General features: G+C 36.8%; 1 protein-coding gene across 7 annotated transcripts in view; it reads right to left on the bottom strand.

Annotated features, from left to right (window-relative positions):
* The window catches only part of SLC4A10 (solute carrier family 4 member 10), a 165,323-nt gene that overhangs the window by 95,003 nt on the left and 55,609 nt on the right, over positions 1–14,711 (bottom strand). For 6 of the 7 annotated variants that reach the window (XM_030017004.2, XM_030017002.2, XM_030017005.2 and 3 more), the window contains exon 2: positions 5,535–5,616. In XM_030017004.2, coding sequence (XP_029872864.1) covers positions 5,535–5,616 — 82 coding nt within the window. Of the gene's footprint in view, positions 1–5,534; positions 5,617–8,475; positions 8,666–14,711 lie in introns of all 7 variants that reach the window. The other variant, XM_030017003.2, reaches the window with a different exon arrangement.

Here is a 14,711-nt window from a genome sequence, read left to right on the forward strand (position 1 = left end):
TACTGAAAAGGTTTCTTGTCAGTGAAGCTCAGAGCAAAATCAAACTTCAAAACCCTAGGCTTATGATCAACAAAAGAATGTGGCACTCAGCCAACACTATGTGGTAACTTGTTTGCTTTCATTATTTCAATATTCTTCATGTGAACTTTCAAAGAGATTTTGTGAAAATGCCCTGCACAGTTATTCATGAATCTTCAAGGTGAACCCTCTTCCCACAAATATGGGAACACCCAGGAAGGGACAAGAGACCCATGCAAAGGGACCAAACCAGGCAATTGCCAAGCCAAGAGTGCAAGCACAGCTCAGGAGAAACGTAAGTGAGATCTCAAGGAATATTCAGACATAGGAAAAAGGTGACAAAACAAGATGAGAGGCACTACAGAAAGATGTGCCTTAGAAATGACAAATGGAACCAGCTAGAGCATGTAATACCTGGTAGGCAACAAAATGAAAGAATTCTGTGCCTGTAAAGCCAAAATGGTTCTTTTTAAGAGACCTTTTTGTAGAGACCTACAGCTAAACAACCACATCCGACATTGCAGGCATAGACTAACCCAAATCTCTGTCTAACTGTTTATATTGGAGCTCTTCCACAGCTTATAGTCTATCCCTTTAAGTCTAATGAACATTGCCGCAAGGGGCATGAGATAGGTCAAAGTGAACATCAGGATGAATGGGGCACCCAAGGGAAGCAGAGGCAAGGATGCTTGGAGCAGGCGATCTGTACTGACAGAGTAACAAATTATTTGCAGTAGGCTGTAGCGTCCTGGCAGCCAAAGGGAGAGGAGACCTTGGTCGATGTTCCTGTCTGGCCAAGCAGAATTAGTAGCTGACTTGCTTCTACATGGGGGCAAGGCTGCATCAAGGCCAGCAGGTTAATAACATTTATGTTATTTCAGTCCTGTGAGCTGCTAGGTCCTACTAATTTTCAGGTAAATAATGTCAGTGGCAGACAGGTCCACTATTATGTTACTTCTATAAAAAATGTCCAGTCTCTGAGAATAAAAGTCCACTTCAATATCTGGAGCCACTCAGTTTTTCACTAAATAATATATGAAGATTAGAGTTCAATCACAATGAGCTTTTCATATATTAACCCTAACTGTATATAATCAAAATTTCATGAAAATAATTTTTAAATTACTGTCACATGCTAACAAATTTAAAAAGAAATAATAACTAAAATAACCATTTTAAAAAGAGAATAATTAAATACTCTGGGATTTCTCTTTTTTTGGTCAGCAGGACAGCTACTATCAAAATTAACGTTCGTGCAGGTTTTTAAATACAAAACATCTCTACAAGCACACTAACATTTCAAATTAATTTTTGGTTTATTAAGTTTAAATCCTCAGCTTCTGTATCATATTCAGTGTTGCACTACTGATGTTTATTTCCTAATTTAGCTTGAAGTCTTTTGTGACTTTCAGTAATCACTCCATGTAATCTAAATGTTGTCAAAAGTGTCAGAATGCATATTCTGATGTACAGTGATTTATATACTGGATATGGTGTTTTATGTGTCCTGAGAGATGTGAAAGATACAAACAATTTCCCATGAGACAAATTTTTCCCACACCACTTAGGCAGATAAAAATGTATGAAACATTAAAAGCTTAAGCAAAATCTTGACTTCTCTGAACCAAGGATCATTTTGCGATTTCCTGCAACAGAGCCAGAATTCATCCCTGATTCATGCCTGGACCTCCACCTAACAATTCTATCTCCAGCCATCTCCCTATCAAAGCTGTTTCTCAAACCAGGCCACAGTAATACCCACAGCAGTTCTGAAATCCTGCCACAAAAATCCAGTATCTGAAGCTGACCACCTCTAGCAAGGACAGCCATGGAACAGTCATTTTCACTCGCAGCTGGTACAGTGGGCATAAGCAAAAGACCTTAGTCAGAGTGCACTTAGTGCCAATCGTTTTGCATATCTACATAGTCCAAAAGTCTCAGCGTGGGATCTGAGAGACTCTGAGATCTCCAGACATGTACAGATCAATCCAAATATTTTTAACTTATGAGAGAAAAAGTAGGTATATCCATTTTGTTAGAAAACTGTTACTACTGAACATGCATTGATGCAATGGCAGATAGTCAGAGACAACAACATGGAGTAAGCAAGCTGTCCGAGTGCAACTGGTTGTTGATGTGCACATCTGTTTATGAAAACTTGCCTACCTGCTTCCAGTACAGGTACATGTACAACCTGTCCTTTTGCAATTAAGTACTTTAGCATCCAGAATCAGTGCCCAGTTCTCATTTAGGAATTCCACCACTGATGAAAATAAGAGCATATTTATTTCAGTAGGAATTTTGTCTATACACGCATTGAAAGATAACATGCAAAATATGTGATTATACCCAGGGGAGATGGGCTTCTTGTTTTGCTTTTAGAAATGCTTTCTCTGTCCCCTCATTAATGCAACAGTCAGACAAATGACCTGTTTGATATTAGTGCCTGATCTTGACCTTACAACTTGGGAAAAATGAATTACTTGGAAAAATCATTCATGCTGAAAATATGAATGCCACAGCTCTGCAAACAATCCACCTCTGAAGCACTACAAAGCTTAAGTAGAAAGATCCAATTTGAAGTACACATTGCAAGTATCATTACTGGCACTAAAACGAGCACCACATCTCTTCTGTTCCCAGAAGTACTGCAGTTCCTGTTCTATCTCCCCAAATTTTTACTACATTGCTCAGGGAAAGAAAACACTGATCTAGAGAGACTGGGGCAAAATTCTGGTCTTTTGGATGTTCTTCCAGGCAGCATTAATCACCGTGATATTTTCATGCTTTCAGCAAGATATGTACTTGCAATATATTTGCACAATGGCTGCCCCAAAATATGCAAATACAAGTATTTGCTCAGCCAAGAAATTTCAGATGGAAATTTCAGTACACATTTAAATCTGTATCTCTGACATTTGAATGTTGATGATCTAAAATTAAAAAATAGCAAAATACTTACAATTTTAAGATTTAATCAGAAGAAACTGAATACTGATTTTCAGATTTAAACAACCTTTAGTTCTTCATATGAATTGCAGGTTTTGAAATGTTGCTGATATGGTGCTATTGAAACTTAAACCCTGTCAAAACTAGTCTTTGCTAGAATATTCAGTAACTAGCTATTTACATTTTTAAAACATAAACTCAATTAAATGTCTGTCAAAGAGCTAATTACATAATACATATTAATTATCTAATTATATGATTTTTACTAAGCTATGCAATTAGCACCTGATTATATAATTTCCTATTTTACAGTTGTTATGTCATTAGGAAAAAGGTAAGTTTTCAGCAAAACCCAACACAATGTTCATTGGACAAGAATAAGACAGTGACATTTGTGAGTCACATCCACTGTTTCCAGATGGAAAAGTGCCTAGATGTGCTGTGAAACAAATGGACATGCTATTAACAGCAACTGGATATTAAAATTTACAATCTCTTAAAATCTTTTTATGTCACTTGGTATTTCTGGATGCAGTGATTATACATTTAAAGACACTGATCTGATCTTAAAGCGTACATGAAATTTATCTGAGAAAGCTAACTGCATTATGAAGGATTCTACATTGAGTAATTATTTTGTTAGAACATTATGAAGCACTGTGATTTTACTTTAAAGGAAAGCAGACTCACTAGCTAACTACAGAATTTTTCAGTGTTCGAAACAATTTAAATTGATGGAAAGATTGGGGGGGTGGTCATTGTCATGTTCCAATTTCTATTGATAACATCCTAGGAGCAGATTTTTGAAAGAATATTTTCACTGGTATTTCACAGGAGCAACTCTACACATATAGGATAGTGGGGAAAAATAGTAATTAAATAGTTTTCAAATTACGTACTTGTTCAAATTTTGAGATGAGGCTTTAGGTTCCATGTAGTCACATGTGGAACATCACAGTAATCCTGATTGCCTTAATAGTTGAGTCTACCCATGTGACTGAGCTTAAAGTTGTCATTCTCCAGAAAGTTGTCCATTTTTGAAATTCCACCTTACCATCATCAGTAAAATGACTCAGCAAAAGGATATTTTTTGGGGTAGCCTCACCCCATAAAAAAATCTGTGAGTCAGTATCATGGAGAAGGGAAGGCAGGGAGCATCCATTCTTCTATCAGGTATTTCTCTAAGGACAACAGATACAATAGTTTCACTTTGTCCGAGGATGTGATCAAGGAACTGAAGACTACAGAAAACTAAGTACAAGATTCAAAAAAGAGGGTTGTGTGCCCAAGTCCAAAATTATCATTGCCAGCCTGATCCACTGACAGCCACTTACCCCTGGAGACAGCAAAACCCTAAATGCCACCCTAGATCTTCCCTTGCATGTACTCAGACTTGCCTCAGACTGAGCAGAGAGCTACCTACCTCATGTACGCTACACTGCGTGACATTTTACATCCTTCTGTGAGAGACTACCTCATACAGACTAACACAGCCAGGCCGCCTTTCAAAATGCAGCCATGTCTGCTTTTTGAGGCACGGCTGAGGGAAGCATTAACAGGGAGTTGCTGTGCATCATGTTGACATTCACATGAAATCATCAATATGGTCATCATGCAGCAGAGAAAGCAAAATTCATACAGCCAGATAGAAAAGGAGAAAAAAAATTAAGTAATCAAGGGTAGGCATTTAGAAAGCTCAGGCTCATGCACAGATGGAGAAACCTCTCTTTAGATCTGAGGCAGGTAACTTTTCAGATGTAGGATGTTGAAATACATCCCAGATCTTAGTATTTCTTTTTGGCTAGTTCCTGTGGCTCTGTATGACAAAGACAAGAACCTTCCATGTCCCACCACAAGAAGCTAACAATTAAAATCAGAAAGTTCCAGTCTCAGGGATGGGACATCATATGTGAAACAGAAATACAGTTTCATCCAATAATTATGACTTGGGGGGTCACAAAACTCAATACAAGAGTGCAAGTACAGTAGTAACCAGAGTAAGTTTGGGATCCACTAAACAAACTGAAATGCAACTCTTTCAGAGATTATCTGAATTATTAGGCCAATATCGTAAGACAGTTCTCAACTTCCCACTTTCTTACCCACAGTGATGTTAGGTGGTTTCTGCAGTGTATATTATCAAGTATCTGTCCGATCTGTGACACTCCAGATGTTTTTGTTCAGCTAAAAATGTGGCTAGGCAGCTACATGAGGGTTGTAAAGGAAGTATAGAAGCCATTATAAGTACTAAATCATCAGTCCTGCTTGCATTTACATATTTGGAAAATTAAAGGTAGAAAGACTTATCTAAAGTCATACATGCATGTTTTACAGGACTTGATTATAGATCACTGAAAACTAGCAAACTCCTTCCACTTTCATCTGTATCTGAGCACCACTGTGAGAAAAGAGCAGAATTTCTCTTTCTACAATAAATTATGAGATTCTACTCTCTTGTTCACTCTCTTTGCATCCCTGCTCAAATCAGTAAGTTTACACATTGGAATTGCATTTCAGTACTTTCAGAAGAAAGAGACAATGCAATGCACAGAAAAATAATCTCTCACCTTCCAGATCTTCCTTTTCAAAATGTGTTTTGAGAATGGAGCGAGTTCCGCCTCTATCCACAACAGCCTCTTCATCATTTCTCTGCAAAACAGAAAAAAGAACAGATAAGCTGCTTCTCATTTGGAACCTACTGGCAAGATTGTATAGTACTAAGAAACAAAGATGCTTTTAATATTTATTTATTTACTCTTCCTACTCAGGAACAAAGAAGGTTTTAAGAATTTAATTTTCCTTATTAAAATCTATTCCTTTTCGCATCAGTTTTTATTGAGGTATGATTACAGCTAACTTTGACATGAAGAAGTTCTCCTGTTAAAACCTGCAAGATGATGAGTAAACACTGGTTACTGGGAACTAAGAACAACGTGAGTCAACAGGACAATGAAAGAGATGAGAGAAGAAATGTCTGGTTGAGGCAGCTTTATTCCTGTACTCTTGAAGAAAGGGATTGCACATGTATTTTTGTCTTTAGACCAGGATCCTGAGCTACATGCAGAATTCCCAAATTATTAGCACTAACACTCCTTATACTTTGGCAAAGCTAGAGAATGATATTCAGTGACAAGATAAGAAAGAAAACTTTAATACCATGAAAACAACTGGCTTCACTTACTGGTGATTGCAAAGCTTTTGCTTTTCTTTACAAACACCAAGCTGTAATTAGAATAAAGGCAGACAGCACACACTAATAGCAGAAAACAGAAAAGCAATTCTTCCTCAGCAACACACATTTCATGTTTAATTTTACACTGTAGTCATACATGCATTTTAACTGTATTCTCCACTGCACTATAAACATATTATGTGATGAATTAGCGTACCGTGCTCAGGCTAAAAAAGCTACAGAAATCAGTGATTCTGGTCACTTCTGACATGAAAAAAAAAAATCACATTTCCCTAAGTAGAGAAATCTTTTGGGAGTTCAGCAACAGGGCACTGGATGCTCAGCTAAAATGAACATTGGCTTCACTATGAGTTTGACATCACCAACTGCAACAAAAAGAAGTTGCTAAATACAGCCTGTATTTCACAACATGATTTAGAGTAGTTTCCAGTAAATGATGATGAAGAAAAAACAATGCATTATACAAAACCATCAATTAATATATCATGAATATATATTTACTTGTCATTAGTGGAAGGGTTTTAGTAAGTGATATTAGAACTAGAACTGCTTGATTTCAATATATAAAATTGGTATCTTAATGGAAGTCTGAAGCAAGGGGATTTGAATACCAACATTATATGCTAAATATATATCTGTATATAGAATGCAATAGAATATAACAAGAAATTAAACTACAGGAGCACCTCTCCTTAAAGAGCAGATGCCCCAGGCAAAAAAATTCACATCTAGAGCTGGATGTCGTGCATTCTGCATGTAAGTTTTTGTTTCAGGCTCCTCTCTTTTTTAAAAATAGCTGTCATGCTGTAGCTCTCTTATATAGAAAAATCCTAGGAACGTGTCAGCGCCAAGCATCTGGGCTGTTAAAGAAAGGGAGACTGAGAGTGTTACAGTGTCTTTATTAGAGCTTTCCCACAGATAATAGTACGTAACTAAAATCTGACAATGAGGAAAGGCCTTCTGTTGAAACTGTTTTGTCTTTTAATAATTTAGAATTAGCTAATAATCTATTAAAATGTACCAGGGCAGTACAATTTCACGCAAACCATTTGACCATCCTAGGTAAAATGAATCCATTATGTTAAGCAGTTAGACATAACTGGGCATATTTGTCATGCTGGCATGATGGCATGCCCCTGGGTGAATGGTTAGGCAGGATGCCAAAGGCCAAGTATTACAGCCACATCAGAAGTAGTGCTATTCCAGCATAAGGCATAGCCATCAGTATTTTACTGATCCTGAAAAGGCCTTATGGAAGCAATATTAGGGGAAATTTATAATGGGGAAAATATTAAATTGCTGGACAGTTTATAAAGCCTTTACAGATCATCTAAGTAAACTAAATACAAATTAATTCATTAATATTTATCAAAATATGCTCAAACACTTTGACTTCTCCTTTCCCATGTGTTCAGCTTCTGGCAATCTTTTTCTTCCCTGCTTCCTCTTCCTGTAATGTCACAGCAAGTCTCAGCCTAGCCTCATTCTCAGAAGTGGGTTTATTCCATTAATATTACAGGGAAAAACAGCTTAATTGGGAGTATTGTGTTGTTGCAAATTCACATGTCAAACTCTGAGCAAAGTCCAATTAAACAGGCCTTGCACTGTACACTCTCACTTCCCAGGGAGCAGTATGAAAGCCACCTTGCATTTATCAGTATAAGAGTCACACTGCATTTAAGCTAGAAGCAATTTCTGTGATTCCTGTACTGCCTCCTTGGAGGAGGAGAGAAGGGAGGGAAGGGCTTGCAAGTAGTTTAGTGCAATTAGGTCTTAATCTCACTTGTAGGTAAGCACTATCACAATACAAGTAACAATAGTGGCAGATGCACTCTACTTTCCCATGATGACTAGAGACTAGAAACTTAATTTCAGTTGGTAATGCTCTGCTTTTTATTAGCATGTCAGGAAAACTATGAAATAACTATTTTTAAGTGTTGTAATAAATGAGAGTTTGAAACTGAAAGTATAGGCAAGACTAACCATAAGACAGTCATGGAAGATAGAATTAATGCTCTGGATGACTTCTAACATACCAAGCAGCCACAAACCTCCACACTAACGTCCTCAAAGCCGTGAATCCACTGCAGTTTTGCCCATCAGTTTCAGCAAGATCAGAATAAGGCATGAAAACTAAATGTTTTTCACAGCCGTGCCACGTTTACGTCAGAATTCTACCACTTATTCCTTTCACCCCATTTGAAGATGATGAAGGTCAGAAATTTTACACAGTGCACAAATCTGCTAGGACTGAGGTATTCAAACCATACTGACATACTGCAGTAGTGTGCAAACAAATGTGTGGACACACTGACCAGGTATGAGTCCTTGGAACTGTCCATTATTGCAATGAGTTGCTTGCTGAGTCCAGTGAACACTGTGGTCTACTGCTTAAAGCATGGGAGAGGGATCCAGGAAGTCCCCGAGCGCTAATCCTGGATCTGCCACTGACTTGCTGTGTGGCCTTGGGAAAGTCACTTAATCTCTGTGCCTCAGCTTCCCCATCTGTAAAATAGGGATAATAATACTTACTTATCTACCTTCCTCACCAGGCTGCTCTGTGCCGTAATTAATATTCACACAGCATTTCAGAACTGTAAAGCGCTACAGAAGTGCTAAGTCATTCAATTTAGCAAAGTGCGCACTTTACCCATGTGAAGAGACGATGATAGGAAACAACAGATTGATAAAAATCAACATTTAGGCATAAAATGTTTTTTTGACATCAAACCAACGTCTATTAATACCTTGTAATAGTTTTACAGTGCACAGCTTTGACAACTGGACAAAGTTTACATAAAAATAAATATATTGGGCTTGCTTTCTGTTGGCCTAATAAGAGCAATGCTACAGAAGCCAGTGGAATTTTATTTCTGTGAAGCTGTAATCAGAGTGCAATAAACTTCTCATATATTTATAAACAACCTAACATTTCTCTCTTTTTAATTATATTTGTTAATATTCTATGGTTTCATATAGTTATCACACAATGGTTTACCTAAAACGTAGGCACAAAACTATTTCCCTAAAGCAGTAAAATATAAGCAAACACACAGTAGAAGATATAATGCATCTGGGATAAAAGAGTAAGAAAAAGCTGAGGCTTTCACATGGAAACCACAAGCTTCTTAGAGACCAGGGCTCAGCAACTCTACTCAGTCCATGATTTCACCTCTTACATTTTCCAAATGAATGGTGAAATGACCTTCACCACACAGCAGCATCTGCTGCACATATTTCACAGGAAAAATCTATTTTAATGAAAGTCTTATAAATACAGTTGTTACTATTTTTGTCTCTTCGTACTAGAAGTTTAAACACACTAGTAAGTATAGAAAAGCAGACAGTAGAGTTGTCCTCTGCAAGGACAACTGTTTACAGTGCAACCGCACATTATAACATTGAAACATGTATTTGAAGTTGAACAAAATTAAAAGGATATAAACCACCTTCAAAGATATTTGGCTTCTACTTTTTGGTATGCCATCATGAAGGAAGGTGGTCACCATGAGTGCTAGGAGTACTGACTTTCAACCCTTAGATCAACAGCCTGCTTATCAGAGTATAAAGTGAGGCTGCAGTTGTTGCCAGGACTTGTAAGTGTATTGGTTAGAAGGAATAAAAAGGCCCATGGTTTAGAAACCAAAAGCAAATGTCTAAAGTGCCCTTTCCATCGATGTACTGATAAAGCTCACTACCCAGGATATTCCAAAGCTAGATAAATGACCTCCTGGAAAGCTTCCCAAATCGACGCTGTTTAGCTATGATACAGCCATAACTGCAATTCATAACATGTTGCAAAGAGGCTGATCCTTAAACCTGTCACTTCCCAGAACTGCACTGCCCTTCCATACCTCAGATCAATTTAACTAATGGAGAAACTACACATTTTAAAAAGCTGAGAAATATCATTTAATGACAGATGTTTTCAGGTGTTTTTAGTTATAGCTCATATAAACAGTCTATGCTTTCATCATGTGGTAGATGATCCGAGTAGAAAGAAGAGGAAAGTAACTCCTTTCAAAGGTGAATCCATAGAAAGGCATATGACACATTTTTAAATGCATGTGCTAATGCAGACACATACACTTGTAGAACTTCAGTGTATTTCTGGATGATGGAATTAAGGCATACTCCTTACATTCTGGATGACAAGAAGGTAGGTTAAAGTCTAGGTGACGATACACAGATTTTAAATTATCTATACATAAAAGATGCTTGCATATATCATAAAAGCTATCTGAATATTGCACAAACATTTACTGAAGATCATCTGTGCTGATCGCTACAGTAAATGAAATAATAGTATAACAATACATATACGTTAGGAAATGGGAAATTGTTAGGACAATAGGAAATTATTAAATAGTTGCAATGAATATGTCTCGCTGTCCTTCCCTTGGTAGGTACTTTGCTCCACTGGTGTGATATTTGGTGCTAATGTATTTTGAACAGACAAGTCAAAATGGATAACACTAAAATTTTCATTTTACATGGAAAACTAGAAATTATTTCTTTTCTTAATCCTTCTTTCTATCTAATTTTCTTCATTTTCTACTTTTATTTTCTGTCTGTGATATTTGGTCAGTGTTTTCAATAAACTGGATGATTGCTTTTCTTTGAAATACAATGCAAAATCAGCCTCAAAGAGTATTAATATTCCAGAAAATTTTTCAGGGTTTTCAAACCTTTAGGTAAAATCCTTTCCCTTTTTAATTACATTCTTAATACACCCACAGCACAAATCACAACATAACCAAAAAGAATCCTTTTTCAGCATCTTTCTTTCTGTAAAATATATATCACAGCAGAAGCCATTTTGAGTTTTTCCACACTAGAAATTATGCATATGACACACCTGCTGACTCATAAGGAAAATAATCATGGTATTAATTACTTCTCCATATAAGCCACTTATTGATGATTAGACAACCTACATAATTCTCAAATGCCATCTGGAACTCAGGAATGTCTGTCAGCATAAAACATTAAATACTGCATTCCTATAAACAATAGAAAGCTGTAATATAAAATTATTTTAGTTATTTTATATTATCAATAATTACATTTACTTAAAAATAGAACTCTAATATATTCATTTCAGTTTATATATTTTATCATAAAGTTAGTGGTATAAACCTTGTGTATTCACCTTTCAAATAGTCTGTAATGAAATTCTAAACATTTATCCAGACATCGCATACACACCATGATTGCCTTCTCAGTCTGAAGATATTCCAGCATTATCACTTTGTGTTGTTATTTATTTCACAGACCCATTAAACAATATTTGTATTTTTAAGATCATTTTGGTTAAGTTCAGCTTGGCATTTCATAAAGATGGCATTATTAAAGAAATAGAGAAGTGAGTTATTTGAACTCAGGAGCTGCCAAGAGCATGTTGGATATATCTTGTAAAGACAATTAAACTAAATGGCTAAAAAACTGTTATATGTAGATGGATGCCTCCCTGTTGAAGAAGGCAAATCACTGATGACTGCCATGTTCAGCCTTGTCCTTTAAACTGTCCTTGAACAGACACAGTCACACAAAACTGATTTAGTGCACAGTGTGCACACCCACAATTTAGATGCTACAATTCTTTTCTCTTTCTGAAGACAAGCATGGGGAAGAAAAAAAAACCCTTTTTGAATATTATTGTGTTTAATTGCTTATATTACATATAATCATATTTAGCAATCTTTTGAGGTGGAAAATACAATGAATTTTATCTTTTTGATGAAATATAATTGCTTTTCCATTCCACTAGCTACACTGTATCATCCTTTTCCCGTCTATCCACCTGTCAAGGAAGACCCATCAAAACACATTTATAATGCAATAAGGTCTGTTCCATAATGTCTGAAGAATTATTTTTTAAAGTGTCCCTTTAATTGTACTATTTTTGTGGCAGCTTTCTGCAGTAATCACTACTAGTTAGCATAAACCACATATTTCTTTTGGTCAGCTCTACTCCACATAGTTCATGCTATGCAACAAAGTAGAAAGCAATTAGTTTTCATTCCAGATTTGCATCTTCCCCAGGGCTGCATGTCATATGCATAAAAGCATTCTTCTCTGTCTCTTTTTCCCTCTTTTCTCTTTTTATAGCAAAAGCCAAGATACTGTTTAGCATAACTCAAAGAAATACCATCTTCTGCAATGCTGCTAAAAATTGCACTAATCAGCACTGGCTCCAAAGAGCTGATTTGTTATTGACCTGAGACTGAGCACACGTTTAATATAATAATGCAATTCCTGTAACATATAAACATTATCCTTACAATATAAACATGACTTTACAAGATAATTATTGCAGACATTAAATCTAAGCACATACTATTGTTGTAAAGTCAATGAGATGAAACACAAGCAGAAAATGCACACACGAATAAAACAAAGCAGTTTTACAAACAAGTAAATGCTCACTAATATATGTAATTCCTGTGTTTATCTACACTGAAGCATCCTGTCCTGGTTATATACCATGATGTACAATATAGCCACTATGAATGCATTTATGATGCATAAATGAATGCATAATCACTAAAATATTTCCTTGTCATTTGAAAAGAAATCTTCTTTCTCAGAAAAGCCATTTTAGGTAGAAACCACACATTTCTTACATTTGCAAGGCAAATATTTACTTTATTTACACCTATCCAACTGAAGACAAGATTTCTATTTAAAGAAGATAAAACAGAAATCAAGGCAAAATAGTAACTTAATCTGTTGCAGTAGCTAGATGCCCCACTTTGCGCTCTCCCACCAGAAAAGGACTCTGTTGTACTCACAGCTGCAACAACAAAACAGGGCGGGGGGAGAACATTCCCACTCAAAAGGCTTGATAAACCTGTTGGGGCATCGGTTACATTGATGAAATAATGAACTGTTAAATTCTTTCTGGATTCTGGTACCTGTTTTAAGCACCTGCATTTAATTGCAGCTGTGCTTGCCATGTTTTGTATGCCTTGGAGTAAAATTATCAGGAATGCCTAAATGACGTGAGCGCCTTACAAAACCTGAACAAGGCACTTAGGTTATTGTGTTCCTTTGAACATTTTCAGTCGTGGCAAGATTCTCATAACTGCTCTCCTTCCTTCCTATCATATCATATCATATCTGCTGGATTTGCAAGCTAATCTTTATTCAATTGCTAGTCTTAGCCAGACCTCTGAATAAGTAAAAGACAGTGTTCCTTGCTGCTAGTTAAGGGACGTAGAAGCTGGGTCACATCTGTATGACTGAGATTTTATTCCCTTTGCTTCATATTTTTCTTTGCTACACTGTCAAATACTTAGAAGTTATGGAGGCGAGAACAGCACAGATTTGAAGCTGAGGCGTGGTTATTTTTTCTTCTGTGGTTATTACTTGAATGTCTTATGTCATCCTAGTGCAGTCCCATTAGCTGAAATCCTCTTTTCTCGCTTCATAGCAATGGTTTTGTCAACTACTACGGAGAAAGTCGAACAGCATGAAGATGGATGTGAAGACTTTATCCAAAGCCCAAATGAGATTTACTTTTAGCTTGTCTGGGCTCTCTCTTGGCCCAATGCCAGGTGAGGATAGGTCCAGGATAACAGCATTATTTAGGTGTAGTTAGAAGTTAAACATGCCGAGTTTAGCCCATTATGCAATAGGATATTAGCTGCTGGGCACCAAATGGAAAGAAGTAAATTACGTTGGTTGCTGGTTTCTTAATCAGCAGTAAGATATATTGGGTTTTACGTTCAATACACTTCCCATCTCAAAGGATCTGCTTTCAGCCTCAGAAAAGATTACATGTTTTCAGATTTCTTTACCTAGAAATAGGGTCAGGGAGAAGAATCATAGAAAGCAGTCTTCTTGCAGCAGCTACTGATGGGGAAGTAGAAAGTGCATAGAAGAAAAGAGGTCATGACCAAGTTACCAGAACCTGTTTTAACAGCAGCTACAACACAGAAGAGAGGACTTTTTCTCTTCCTTTACAGCCACAAAAATGATGTAGTCTGGAGTCTGCACCTTTTATACACAAATGTATGCCAGCCATAGTTCAAAGCGTCACCTTTTTTTTTTGATACCGCAACCCAGCATGACCAATAATAAATTAACTCCTTCCCTCAGAAACACCAATCAGTGTGTTCAGTGATTCTTCTGTTTCTCAGACCTACCCACAATTTTCATTTGTATTTGACAAACACCCTCTACAGCACAGTCCAAGGATTAATCAAGGCAGCAAGCAGGACATCCCAGGACAGAGATATTCTAAACTCAGATTAATTCCATAAAACTTTTGGCACCTAACTGAAGCTGCTGTAACTACAGATGACATCACCATCAACTTTTCCAATAGCCAATGCACAGGATAAGCAAGACCTTAGGTAGACTGACTGTCACTGAAGATTGGCTGAAAATTGTTGAGACTTAGGAGAGTCCAATTAGGACTATCTGGAGAGACAGGATAGTAAACTAGATGGACTGTTAGTTTGATTGAGTGTGATCATTCCTACGTAGCCAAACTCATCGCTAACCTTCCAAATAAGTTTGCCAACACTAGTAATATTGTTGCTCT

The sequence above is a fragment of the Aquila chrysaetos genome, chromosome 6, assembly GCF_900496995.4.
Source record: "Aquila chrysaetos chrysaetos chromosome 6, bAquChr1.4, whole genome shotgun sequence".
In the NCBI taxonomy this organism is placed as follows: domain Eukaryota; kingdom Metazoa; phylum Chordata; class Aves; order Accipitriformes; family Accipitridae; genus Aquila; species Aquila chrysaetos.